Source organism: Camelus ferus, chromosome X (genome assembly GCF_009834535.1).
Source record: "Camelus ferus isolate YT-003-E chromosome X, BCGSAC_Cfer_1.0, whole genome shotgun sequence".
Classification (NCBI taxonomy): domain Eukaryota; kingdom Metazoa; phylum Chordata; class Mammalia; order Artiodactyla; family Camelidae; genus Camelus; species Camelus ferus.
The window spans coordinates 7,001,400-7,015,163 of record NC_045732.1 but is presented as its reverse complement, the minus strand read 5'-3'; the positions used below and the strand labels follow the sequence as shown (position 1 = coordinate 7,015,163).

Below are 13,764 nucleotides of genomic sequence, written 5' to 3'. Positions count from 1 at the left end.
AATTGCTGGTATTTCCACATTAAAGCTTGGCTCCAAAGTTTACATCTGTAGGCCAGCTTTGGAGAGGATGTTGCAATTCATGTTGACTGTAGGTTTATCCAGGCCATGTTTAAATTTTAGAAAGGACACACAACAGGAAGTGTCCTCTCATTTTTCTAGATTTTTCTCATTTAGAGAGACCATGGTTTTAAGTCTACCGAACATCTTCTCTGAGACCTGCCTAGTGGCACACTGGCAGAATTGGTCTCAAAAGACTCCAAATCAATGTCTCAATCTATCTAGAGGAGACAGAGCTTGTAGACAGCATCCTGTCCAGGTGGAATTGGCAGTGCTCATTACAAATCCCAGAAGTTAGTGAGCCCATACATGTTGGAGCCTGGGTAACTCCTTGAAGAAGAGCCAAGAAGAAGGTGTTTTATCAATGAGAAGTGAATAATTTGTGTAACTAGAGGAGAAAAATAAAATAATTTAATCTTGCAGAAACCTTGAAAAACCATTAAGTTCACAACTTCTGAATTTCATAACACATAACCACTTTACACCTTATTACTCCAATCTCAACCTCCCTCTGTTCCCCAATACTGCCACCCATCAGTCTCCCCTCTTCCTCCCTCTCTCTCTGCTTCTCTCCAAGGAAACTTGAGTTTAAGTCCTTTTTAGGGTTGCAATAATTACCATTTATAGAGTGATTAGTATGTTCCAGACAAGGCTCTTTACATACATTTTCTCATTCAATCATCACAACAACCTTATGAGATAGATTGTATTATTATAGTTATTTTGCAAGTGAGGTTTTCAAACTGCAAACAGTGCCTCAACTTTGAGGCTCATGTAGTTTACATACCTTGCCCAAGGTTGCAGGCCTAGCAAGTGGCAAAGCCTCTACACAGCTGATTCTGACTTAATCAGAAGCTTAAACTGTTTAATCTCTATGTTATACTCTATTTCCCCAATTCCAGCTGGAGAAAGAATAAGTAAGAAAAGGCTCTATTATTTCATAGGTCTTGAGGGGCCTGGCAGCCAAGATCCAACCATTCATTCTAAAACTATCATTGAGTTGGTTCCTTTTGCCTGCTGTCATAGTAGGGCCTTAACTTCTAGAGATAAATAAAACAAAATCTCTACCATCAGGAAACTCACAATACTGGCAGATAATTTGGAGCAACTAACACTCAGGATACAGTGTAACTACTGTGATGAAGATGTACATCAGATGCTATGGGAGAAAATGGAAAGGGAACAGATCTCTGTCTTAGGAGTCAGATATAGCTTCAATAGTGGTAAAACATCAGTTAAGTCATGAAAGTTAAAGGGGAATGGATAAATTAAGGTACAGGCTAACCTCCTGTAACAAAGAGAACACCAAAGTCAGTGGCTTAAAGTAAGAGAGAAGTTCATTTCGCTCTCATGTAGAAGTCCAGATGTGAAAAGTCCATAATTGGTGGAGTAGCTCTGCCACCCTCACCAATTGGCCTTAATCTCTGGGTACTAGATACTTATTCCATTGGTCTTCATTTACTACTCAAGGAGAAGGAGAAAAGTGGCAGAATGGAATGCAGATAATTTCTTTATAAAATACATGATCCAGCAGTTTGCATACATCACTTCCACTTGTATTCTGTTGTTTAAAACTTAAGTAAATGGCCTTATCTAGATATAAGCGAAACTAGGAAATATAGACATGGGTACTCAGCTAAAACTCAGTTACTTCTATTAGTAAAAGGAAGAAGAAGGGATGGATACCTTAGTATAGGGTGAACGTAGGAATAGTGGAATATGAAACTGAAGATTGTAGGCAGTGTCTAGATTATACAGCATCTTGTGTACTAACTACAGAATTTGGACTTTGTCCCAAAGATAGTAAGGAGTCACTAAAATATTTTAATCAGAGGGGCAAAATTATATTTTGAGTTTAGAAAGGTCACTCTATCCATGCTTTGGTAGACAGATTAAAGGAAGTAGTGACAGGAGACACAGAGAACAGTTAGAAGACCACTGTAGTAATATTAGAGAGACATGAAGAGACTAAACTAAGGCAGTGGCAGTAAGCAGAGAAGATAGATTAGCAAGATATTAAGGAAGTATAATTGATGGAACATGGTGACTAAGTGGATATGGGGTGTGAGAGAGAGGGAGGACGCTAGGATAATATTACCCAGATTTCTGGCTTGGACATTAGCATTGTTTTAAGTAATAAACAATTATAAGAAAATAATTAAATATGTTTATTTTTAAAATGTTGAGGTTGAGATCATCTGGGATATCTAGGTGGCAGTATTAAGAAGGCAATTAGATATATATAAATAGAAATCATTAGAAAAAACTGCTAGTGCAAACCATGAGAGTGGATGAAATTGTTGGGAGAATGAGTCTAGATTAATGATATAATTAGACAACTGACAATAAAATCCTGGGGAAGATCAACATTAAGGAAGGTCCAGTGAAAGAGATTGGGCAGTGTTCAGGGAGGTAGGAAGATGGTCACTCAGAAAGATAAAAGGTAAGGCATTTTTAGATCAGGAATGTCACTTTGTGTCAGTGCTGGAGCAGTCAAAATAAGGATTGAAAAGTGCTCATAGGATATGGTAGTTAGGAAGTTAGTGGTGATCATTGTGAAAACAGTTACAGAAGAGTGGTGTGGGCAGAGACCAGGTTGAAGAACAAATGGGATATGAAGAAATGCACACTGGGGACTGTGGAGTGATATCAGCAAGATAGCAGTGTGAGAATTTATAGCACTGCTCCCTTTCCCAAAACATCAATTTGAATAACTATCTGCACACAAAAATATCTTCACAAGAGCCTAGGAATCCAGGTGAGGGATTACAACACCTGGTGAATGACAGAAATAAGAAAAGATATAATGAGGAAAAAAGGTAGTGTCACCTATCTTTCACCCCTAGCACTCCTCTCCCAACACCTGGCAGTGTAGAGAAACACTATGAGAAAGGAGAGTAAAGTGAGCACCTGACTTCATCATTGACCCCAGTGCCAGCCGGCCCCAGCACCAGACCAACTCTTGCAGACTTAGGTGTCTCCCATGGCTCTGGGCTCCCAGGGGGCTCTTTTAAACCCAGGCCCCTGGCCAACCCAGTGATTCACCAGCTTCTGTGGCCCAGGTGGCTCCCACAGTCCTAGACAGCTCCTGTGGCACCAAGCTCCTAACAGTTTGCTGTAAACCCAAGCTCCCAAAACACCCAGCATCACCCAGTACTCACATCCCCAGGTAGCTCCCAAAGCACTAGGCAACCAGTAGGCTCACACAAACTCAGGCTCCTGGCCCACCCCATTATCACCCAGCTCCCATGTCATCATCAGGTTGCTGGTAAGCTCCTGTGAATACTGGCATCTGGCTCATTCCAGAATGAGCCAGATCCCATAGACCTAGCCTCTTGACTGGCTCACACTGACCTAGGCTCCCAACTTACTTCAATGACATACTACCCCTACAACTCAGGCTCCAGGTGGGCTTCTGTGGACCCAGGCTCCTGTCCCACTTCATTGTCAGACAAGCACCTGTGGCCTCAGCTTATAGGCTGGCTTCCAGAGAACCAGAATCCTGACCTACACTAGCACCAGATTAGGCCCCATAGACTCCCATAGACTCCCATAGACTCCCCAGGCTGGAACTTGAGACCCCAGGTTACAGGCCAACTTCCATGGCCTTAGACTCCAGGATTTCCCAAATGGCATGCCAGACCCCATTGCCGTAACCTCTAGTCCAGTCCCTACAAAATGAAGCTCCTGGCCCATCTAGCACCAGAACAGTCCCTGTGGACCCAGATGCTAGGCCGACCCCTGTGTTCCCCTGAGCCTGGTGGGTCAGCCTCCACGGACCCAGATGCAGGTTTGTACTCATGAACCCAGATCATGGGCCCATCACTGTAGACTCAAGTGTCAGGCCTGCCCCAGTGAATCCAAGCTCCAGGCCCACCCGCTTGGACCCAGGCACCAGGCTTATCACTGTGGATCCAAGCACCAGACCTGCCCAACTGCTGACCAAGGCACCAAACCTACCTGCCCAAGAATTCCAACAGCAAGTTTCCTCCCAGACACCACCAGATGGCCAACCTAGAATCTCAGGACTGTTAAAGGGCTTTACTTGCTGAAGTCAGTCTATAACAATAAGAGGAGATGCATACTTTGTCAAATGCACAGATACCAATAAAAGGCCACAAGTATCATAAATAAAGGAAACATGAAACCACCAAAGGAAACTAATAAAATTCAAATAACTAACCCTAAAGAAATGAAGTTCCAAGAATGGTCTGACAGAGATTGAGAACAATCCTCTTAAAGAAATTCAGTGAAAAGACAACTTACTGAATGGGAGAAAATATTTGAAAATGACATATCTAATAAGAGGTTAATATCCAAAATATATAAACAGCTCATACAACTCAATATCAGAAACAGCAATCCAATTAAAAAATGGGCAGAAGACGTGAATAGACATTTTTCCAAAGAAGACATACAGATGGCCAACAGCCATATGAAAAAAAGCACAGCAATGCTAATCATCAGGGAAACAGAAATCAAAATTATTATGAGATATCACCTCACATCTGTCAGAATGGCTGTCATCAAAAAGATCACAAATAATAAATGTTAGTGAGAATATGGAGAAAAGGGAACAGTGCACTGTTAGTGGGAATGTAAACTGGTGCAGCCATTATGGAAAACAGTATGGAGTTTCCTTAAAAAAATTAAAAATAGGTTTACCATATGATCCAGCAATTCAACTCCTAAGTTTATATCTGAAAAAGTGAAAACACTAATTTAAAAATATATATGCACCCCAGTGTTCATCACAGTATTATTTACAATAGCCAAGATATGGAAGCAAACTAAGTGTCCATCAACAGATGAATGGCTAAAGCAACTAGGGCATATATTAGCCATTAAAAAGAATGAAATATTGCCACCTTAAACAACGTAGATGGGCCTGGAGGGTGTTATGCTTAGTGAAATAAGTCAGACAAAGACAAATACTATATGTTATAATCACTTACAATTAAAGAAATATAACAAAACAGAAACAGACTCACAGATATAGAGAACTAGTGGTTATCAGTTGGGTGAGGGAAGGGGGATGGGCAATATAGGGAAAGCCGATTAAGAGATAAAAACTAGTATGTATAAAATAAATAAGCTACAAGGATATACTGTACAGCATGGGGAAAATAGCCAATATTTTATAATAACTTTAAATGGAGTATAATCTATAAAAAATATTGAATCACTATGCTGAACATCTAAAACTATTATAAATCAACTATACTTTAATTAGAAAAGGAAATTCAGTGAACTATAAGAAAACACAGATAGACAACTAAATGAAATTAGAAAAACAGTGCATAAAAAAATGGGAAGTTCAGCAAAGAAACAGAAACCAATTTTTTTAAAAAACACAGAAATTTTACCATTCAAAAAACAATGACTGAACTAGAGAATTCAATAGAAAGCTTCAGTGTCACACTCAACCAAATAGAAGAAAGAATTAGTGAATCAGAAGACAGATCATTTGAAATCATTCAGTCAGAGGATCCGAAAGAAAAAAAGAATGAAAAAGACTGAAGATAGTCTATGTGAATTATGGGATCTATTAAAAGAAACAATGTATGCATTACTGGAGTCCCGGAAGGAGAAGAATGAGAGAAAGCTTATTTAAATAAATAATGGCTGAGAAATTCTTAAATCTTGGGATAGATTTATGAAGTTAACAAGTTACCTCAAAATATCAACCCCAAACAATCTTCTCCAAGACACAGTATACTGAAACTGTCTAAAATCAAAGATAAAGAATTTTAAAAGCAGCAAGAGAAAAAAAGCCTTCACATATGAACAAACCCCTAAAAGGCTATTAGCAGATTCCTCAGCAGACATCTTGCAGGCCAAGAGAGAGTTGGATGATTTATGCAAAGTTCTAGGGAAAAAAACTTCCATCCATGAATATTTTACCTGGCAAAGTCATCTTTCAGAAATGAAGGAGTGATAAAGACTTAACCAAATGAGCAAAAGCTGAGGGAGTTTATCAACACTAGATCTGACTTTCAAGAATATTGAAAGCAGTTATTCAAGCTGAAATGAAAAGACTAAATGAAAGGACTAATACGAAAATATAAAACCTATTGGTAAAGGTAAATATATAGTCAAATTGAAAATAACCTATTACTATAATATAGTGGTGTGTTAACCATGTATCTATTATAAAGGTTAAAGGACAAAAGTATTAAAGATAAATTTAGCTACAATGATTTGTTAATGGATGCACAATATAATAGGTTAATTGTGATGTCAAAAACAAAATATGGAAGGAGGTGTAAAATGGTAGAAGCTTAGTATGTGATCAAAGATAAACTGTTATCAGCTTTAAATAGACTGTTATATCTATATTTCAGTTTGTATAAGCCTCATGGTAGCCACAAAAACAAAAACCTATAGTAGATACACAAAAGATAATGAGGAGGGAATCAAAACATGACATTACAAAAATGATGAATTCATGAGAAGACAGCAAGAGATGAAGAAAGAAACAGGGAATTTCAAAACAGCCAGAAAATAACTATTAAGATGGAATTAGTAAATCCTTACCTAGCAGTAATTCTTTAAATGTAAATAGATCAAAAAGCAGAGTGGCTGAATGGATTAAAAATAAGACCCTACAGTATGCTGCATAGACTCAAAGTGAAGGGATGGACAAAGTTATTTTATGCAAATGTAAACCAGAAGAAAACAAAGATAGTTATACTAATATCAGAGAAAAAAAAACTTTAAATCAAATATGTAACAAGAAACAAGAGCTCATTATTTAAAGATAAAGTTGTCTATTCATCAGGAGGATATAACAATTGTACATATATATGCACCCAGCATTGAAGCACCTAAATATATTAATCAAACACTAACAATTTTTAAGGGAGAAATAAACAACAATGAAATAATAGTAGGTGATTTTAATACCCCATTTTCAGTAAAGCATAGATTATCCAGACAGAAAATCAATTAAAGAAACATTGGACCTAAACTATACTTTACACCAAATGTGCCTAACAGACATATACAGAACATTTCACTCAACAACAGAATACACATTCTTCTCAAGTGCACATAGCACTTGCTCTAGGTTAGATAATAAGTTAGGTCACAAAATAAACCTTAGAAAATGTAAGAAGACTGAAATCATACCAAATATTTTTCTGACCACAGTGGCATGAAGGTAGAAATCAGTAACAGTTAGAAGACTGGAAAATTTACAAATATATGCTAAACAACAAAGTTCTGAACAACCAATGAGTCAAGTAAGAAATCAGAAGAGACATCAAAAATATATTAAAACAAATGACAATAGAAAAGCAACAAACCATAATTTATGCGATATGAATATATCAGTTCTAAGAAGGAATTTTACAGTGGTAAACACTTACATTAAGACAAAAGAAAGATCACAAATAAACAACCCAACTTAACACCCCAAGAAACTGAAAAAGAACAAACTCAGCCCAAAGTTTGCAGAAGGAAGGGAATAACAAAGATCAGAGCAGAAATAAATGAAATAGAGACAGAAAAATAATAGAAAAGATCAGTGAAACTAAGCTGTGGTTTTTGAAAAGATAAACTAAAAATCTTTGGCTAGACTAAGAAATAAAGAGAAGGCTCAAATATATAAAATCAGGAATGAAAAAGGAGACACCACAGAAATACAAAGGATAATAAGAGACTACTATGAATAATCATATGCCAACAAATTGCATAACCTACAAAAATGGATAAATTCCTAGAAACATACAACCTACAAAGACTAAATAATGAAGAAATAGAAAATCTTAACAGACTAATAGTGAGTGAGGAGATTGAATCAGTAATCAGAAATCTGCCAAAAAAGAAAAGCTCAGGACCAAATTGTTTCATTGATGAATTCCACCAAACATCAAAATAAGAATTAATGCCAATCCTTCTTAATTCAAAAAAGTTGAAAGGGAGGGAACACCCTCAAACTCATTTTGTGAAATCAACATTACCCTGATACCAAAGCCAGATAAGAACTCTACAAAAAAAGAAGAAGAAGAAAGAAGAAAGAAGAAAGAAGAAAGAAGAAGAAGAAGAAGAAGGAGAAGGAGAAGGAGAAGGAGAAGGAGAAGGAGAAGGAGAAGGAGAAGGAGAAGGGGAGGAAAAAACTACAGGCCACAGCCACTATACATGATGAATACCGATGCAGAAAATACCTACAAAATACTAACATACTTAATTGAACAGCACTTATTAAAAGGATCATAGACCATGAACAAATGGGATATACACCTGAGATGCAAGGATGGTTCAACATATGCAAATCAATACATGTGATACACCACATTAATAGAATGAAAAACAGAAATCTTAATAGATGCAGAAAATGCATTTGCCAAAATTCAAACATCCTTTCATGATAAAAACTCTCAACAAATTAGGTATAGAAAGAACATACCTCAACATTACAAAGACTATATAGGAAAAGCCCACAGCTAACATCATAGTTGATGGCCAAAGGCAGACATCTTTTCCAGCTAAGATCAGGAACAAGATAAGGATGCTCACTATTACCACTCCTATTGAACACAGTTTCGGAATCCTAGCCAAAGCAACTAGGCAAGAGAAAGAAATAAAACACATCAAAATAAGAAAGGGCTATGTATAAGGTATTTCTGGTAACTTTTTATCAGATGTAAAACATTATTAATTTTACCTTCTTGGATGTTGGCCATTTTGTTATTCCCATAAATAATATTCTTGAGCTTTTTTTCTGGGGTGCACTTAAGTTACTTGAAAAGAGCTCAATGCTTTCATATACTTCCTTTAGGCTTTGTTAAGCAGAAAAAGAGTAGTATTCAGTTTAGGGTTAATTTTTCTTCACTAATGAGGCAAAAATCTTGTCTGTGTACTCAACTCAGTGCCCTATGAATTGTTTAATAATCCACCATGGCTGATGAGAACAGGAACTCTTCCAGCAGTGTGTGATCTTATGTGATTATTTCTTCTAATTCTATCATGTGGTTCTTGCCTCACACATATGTATTGATTAATACTCAGCTAGAATCTTAAAGAGGACATCTGCAGATCTCCATAGTTCTCTGTGCAGCTATTTGTTCTCTGGTACTCTGCCCTAAAAACTCACTTCCCTGCCCTCCTGATACTTGCAACTCAATGACTTCAACCTAAAGAGACTACTGGACTCCCCTGGGTTCCTCTTCCTGCATTATGGCCTGCAGAATCTTTCCAGACTGTAAGCTGAGACAGTTATGGGGTTTGCCTCATTTTCCCTCCCTCTCATGGATTCCTGTCCTTCATTGCCAGATTTCAGATGCCTTCAAAATCATTGTTACATGTATTTTTTCTAGTTTTATTTTTAATTGCTTCATGCTGAAGATGTAAATCTAGTCCCTTTTGTGCTATTTTGGCTGGAAAGGGAAGTAGCTGTTATGGTCTTTTCAGAGGACAATTTGACCTTTTATGTCAGAATTTTAATTGTGTTTATTTGTTGGCCAAGCAATTCTAGCCACTCTTCTAGTTGCAGGAGATATAGCAGTGAACATGATGATATATTTCAATATAGCATTCCATTGAGTGAGGAGACAAACAATAAAAATTAAATAAGTACAATGTGCTATGTTAGAAAGTGATAAGAAATACTAAGGAGAAAAAAGTTTAAACAGAGAAGGAAGTAGGAAGGAGGCATGTCAAAGCCTTAGACACATTTACCTGAAAGGACTCACTGAGGGAAATATATTTGATCATAATCTTACTGGAATCAATGGAGCAAACTATATGAAAATCTGGAGGAAGAGCACTTCAGGTAGAAGAAACACTCAGTACAAAGGCTCTGGTATGTTTGATGAATAGCAGGGAATATTTGTAACAATTACCACAGTGCCTAAGCAGATGCTCACAAAATGGTAGCTATTTAGTATATTATTACTAATGGTGGTGGAACCAGAAATATGACTTAAAACTATATGGCCTCAAAGCTTATCTGCCGGCTACTGTGTCATATACTTTTTTCCCTATACCATGAGACATTGAGATGTGTACTGCCTTATGATTGTTCTTACATTCTTCTCTATCATTGTGCAGCTTTACACAGGCTTGCTTGTGTTCCCAACCGTAAATTCTGTGATGTGCAACCTATGTTGACTCTTGCCTGGTAGAATGTTGGGCTATGACATATCTCTTTGCACTAATCATTGGGGTTGATTCTATTATTGCAATGGACCTTGGCCCCTTCCTCCCTCACCACACATGTGTGCCTTCCCAAAGTGTGTTCACTCTGCCCAAAAGGTCATTCTCCCCAGGGATATGAAGATCCTCAAGTACATATGAGACACTATATACAAATTCTAGTCACAACTCCTCCCTCATTTATTCAGCACTTTTACACCTTCCAAGGCACTTTGTTTTTACCCTTTATTATTTGAATAAGTAGTGCATATGTGGTATGAAAATTTTAAAGATCAAAATGATATTGGAGTGAAAAATGTTTCCTACATACTTTCCTCAGCCACTCTTTATTCTTGTCTTGTGACAAACAATGTAACCAGTTTTTCTGGTATCCTTTCAGAAATAATGCATGTGAGTATTTTTAGTCATCCTCCACACCCTACCCCTACCCATACAATGTAACTTGACTACCCTTTTCACTTGATTCTCAACACACCCTGTAAGGTAGATAGTACTCTTCCCAATTTACAGAGAGGAAGCTAAGGCTTAGAGATGAGAGGTGACTTTTTACGTTTTTTTTAATGCAGGTGACTTTTTTACAGTTTCCTGGAAAGTAATTGGAAAACTCAGGACTGATGTCGCATGCTTTTTTTAAATTAATAACCTAATTGGCTTTATTAAATGATTCATGTATTGGGCAGCATCCTATCTAATAAATAGAATGGTGCTCCCCTGATGTTGCAGTTTTTGTCTGCACTCTTTCCTCTACACTGAGAAGTACTAGGTATGGTGCCTCAGACATAGTAGGAGTTCTCTAAATGCTTACTGGTAGCTAATGTGATTAAGTAAATCCCCCAATTCCTTTGGTCACATTAGAATTGCTATGGCAGACTCTACATTTAATGCTGGTGGATATCAACTGGTGGTTAGCATTAGAGATACAAAAAGTTGATCTTTCTAATTGTTTCCTGGAAATATTTCCCCTCTACAGATATATTCAGGTCCACCTGAGGAAAGTACTGCACCCCCAGTGCCTCCTCCTCGAGTGACAGCAAGAAGGCACAAACCTATCACAATTTCGAAGCGCTTGCTGCGGGAAAGGACAGTTTTCTATGCTTCTTCCCTGGATGAAAGTGAAGGTCAGTATTAAGGCTTACCCTTAGCTTCTTAATAGTGATTAGAGACAAAGAGGATATTAAAGGGCAGAAGTGGAGGTGTAACCATTTTTCTCCATGTAACGATAGACTTTTCCTGGGTCCTGGGCCAGGCAAGGCAAGGTTTATAAAATTTGTGCCCGGGAAATGAATTAGTCTTCTGGCAGTGGATAGCACAGATATGAACCTGTAAAGCCAGCTACCATTTTACCTTAGCAGGCCAGTGGAGTTCCAAGGTGTTCTTAGATCTTTACCTCAATACATTGAAATGGGTGAGCAGTGTTTTCTGAATGTTCTGAGATTTTAAATACAAATTCAGCTAACATAGAGGAGTAATGGCTGAATAAGGGTTTCTAGTGCTTGTCCCCTCACAGTGACATCAATTCAGTCATCCATACATGAAAATCCCTTCATGAGAGCTATGGAATCCAGATGAGAGGTCAGAGCACCTGGGTGGAGTACAGAAATAAGAAAAGGTGCATTGCAAATGCTAGAGAGGACATTTTCATATTACCCACATCACCCCTCTCCCTAGCTCACACAATGCAGTAAAGAGAGAGATCCCTTCCACATGGAGGAAGGTGAGTGAAGTGAGCACCCTACTTTACCTTGGACTCCAGCACCAGGCCCACCACAGTAAACCTCAGCACCAAGCTATCCCCCATTTTGCCAGGCTCCAGGCTAGCTTCCACAGACCCAGACTCCAGACCTATCCCACCACTAGGCCATTCTCTGCACGTTGCAGACGCCAGGCTCTGGGACTGCCCATGCAGACCCAGAATCCAGGCTCACTACCTGCTAGGCTGGCTCCTGCAGCCCTAGTCTCCAAAATGCAACCACAGACCCAGCCTCTAGGCTGGTCCCTATGGCTCTAGTCTCCAGGATGTAATCATGGGCTCAACCTCCAGGCTAGCCTGGAGGACCCAGACTCCAGTTATGCCCCAGACCCTGTGAACCCAGACTCCAGTTATGCCCCAGTGACAGGCTAGCCTCCCAGGCCCAGACCCCAAACTCTTCCCTGCAGATCCAGGCTTCAGGCTTGCTCATCCACTGACCCAGGCACCAGAACAACCTACCCAAGGACTCTACCAGCAAATCCATTTGTGGAGCCTGCCAGCTGGCCTACTCAGAATCTCTGTGTATGCTGACAAAGGGCTTTCCTTGCCAAAGTCAGTCTGTAAAGACTGGAAGACATATCCACTTCTTTAAATAGGCAAACACCAACTCCAGGCTACAAAGATCAGGAATAATCAGGGAAACTTGACACCACCAAATGAACAATAAAAGCACTATGAACATATCCTAATGAAATGAAAATCTGAACTATCTGAAAATGAATTCCAAATAATTATCTTAAAGAAGCTCAGTGAGCTATAAGAGAACCCAGACAATGAAACAAAATCAAGAAAGCAATGCATGAGAAGTTCAAGAAAGTGATAGCAATCATAAAAAAAAGAAAAAAAGAAAAAGAAACAAACAGAAATTCTGGAGTTGAAGAACACAATGACTGCACTGAAAAATTCAATAGAGAACTTCAGCATCAAACTTGATCAAGCAGAAGAAAGAATCGGTGAGGTCAAAGAGTCACTTAAAATTACTCAGTCAGAGGAACAAAAAAGAAAAAAAAATTGTAAAAGTGAAGAAAACTTGAGCCTTATGGGACATTATCTACAAACCAATGTACACACTATGGGAGTCTCAGAATTGGGGAAGAAGGGGAAAGAGACAGAAAGCTTATTTAAAGAAATAATGACAGAAAACTTACTAAATTTTGAGAGGGAAATGAACATCCAGATTCATGAAGCCCAAAGAAACCCAAATAGATTAAACATTAAAAGATTTTAATCAAGACACATTATTTTAAAATTTGCAAAACTTCAGGACAAAGAGAACATTTTGAATGCAAGAGAAAAGCAAACTGTCACATACAAGGAAATCCCCATAATACTGTGAGCAGATTTCTCAGCAGAAACCTTGCAGTCAGGAGAGAGTGGTATGATATATTCAAAATGCTGAAAGGAGAAAACTTCCAACCAAGGATACTATACTGGACAAAGCAGTCCTTCATAAATGGAGATTTTTTTGAAAAAAATTCTAGACAAACAAAAGCTGAAGGAGCTAATCACCACTAGACTTGGCTTACAAGAATTGCTAAAAGAGGATATATTCAAGTTGAAGTAAATGGACACTTACAATGTGAAAACATGAAAGTATAAAACAAATTGGTAAAGGTAAGAATATAGCCCAATTCAGAATATTCTAACATTGTAATAGTGATGTGTAAATCACTTTTAACTCTAGAATAAAAGTTAAAACACAAAAGTACTAAAATACCTATAGCTACAATAATTTGTCAATGGATACACAATCTAAAAATTATAAATTGTGACATCAATAACTTAAAATGTAGGGGTAG

At 38.0% G+C, this 13,764-nt stretch overlaps 1 protein-coding gene across 1 annotated transcript in view; it reads left to right on the top strand.

The window, feature by feature from the left end:
• The window catches only part of OPHN1 (oligophrenin 1), a 441,200-nt gene that overhangs the window by 410,063 nt on the left and 17,373 nt on the right, over positions 1-13,764 (top strand). The window contains exon 16 of the mRNA XM_032475625.1: positions 11,186-11,333. Coding sequence (XP_032331516.1) covers positions 11,186-11,333 — 148 coding nt within the window. The remainder of the gene's footprint in view (positions 1-11,185; positions 11,334-13,764) is intronic.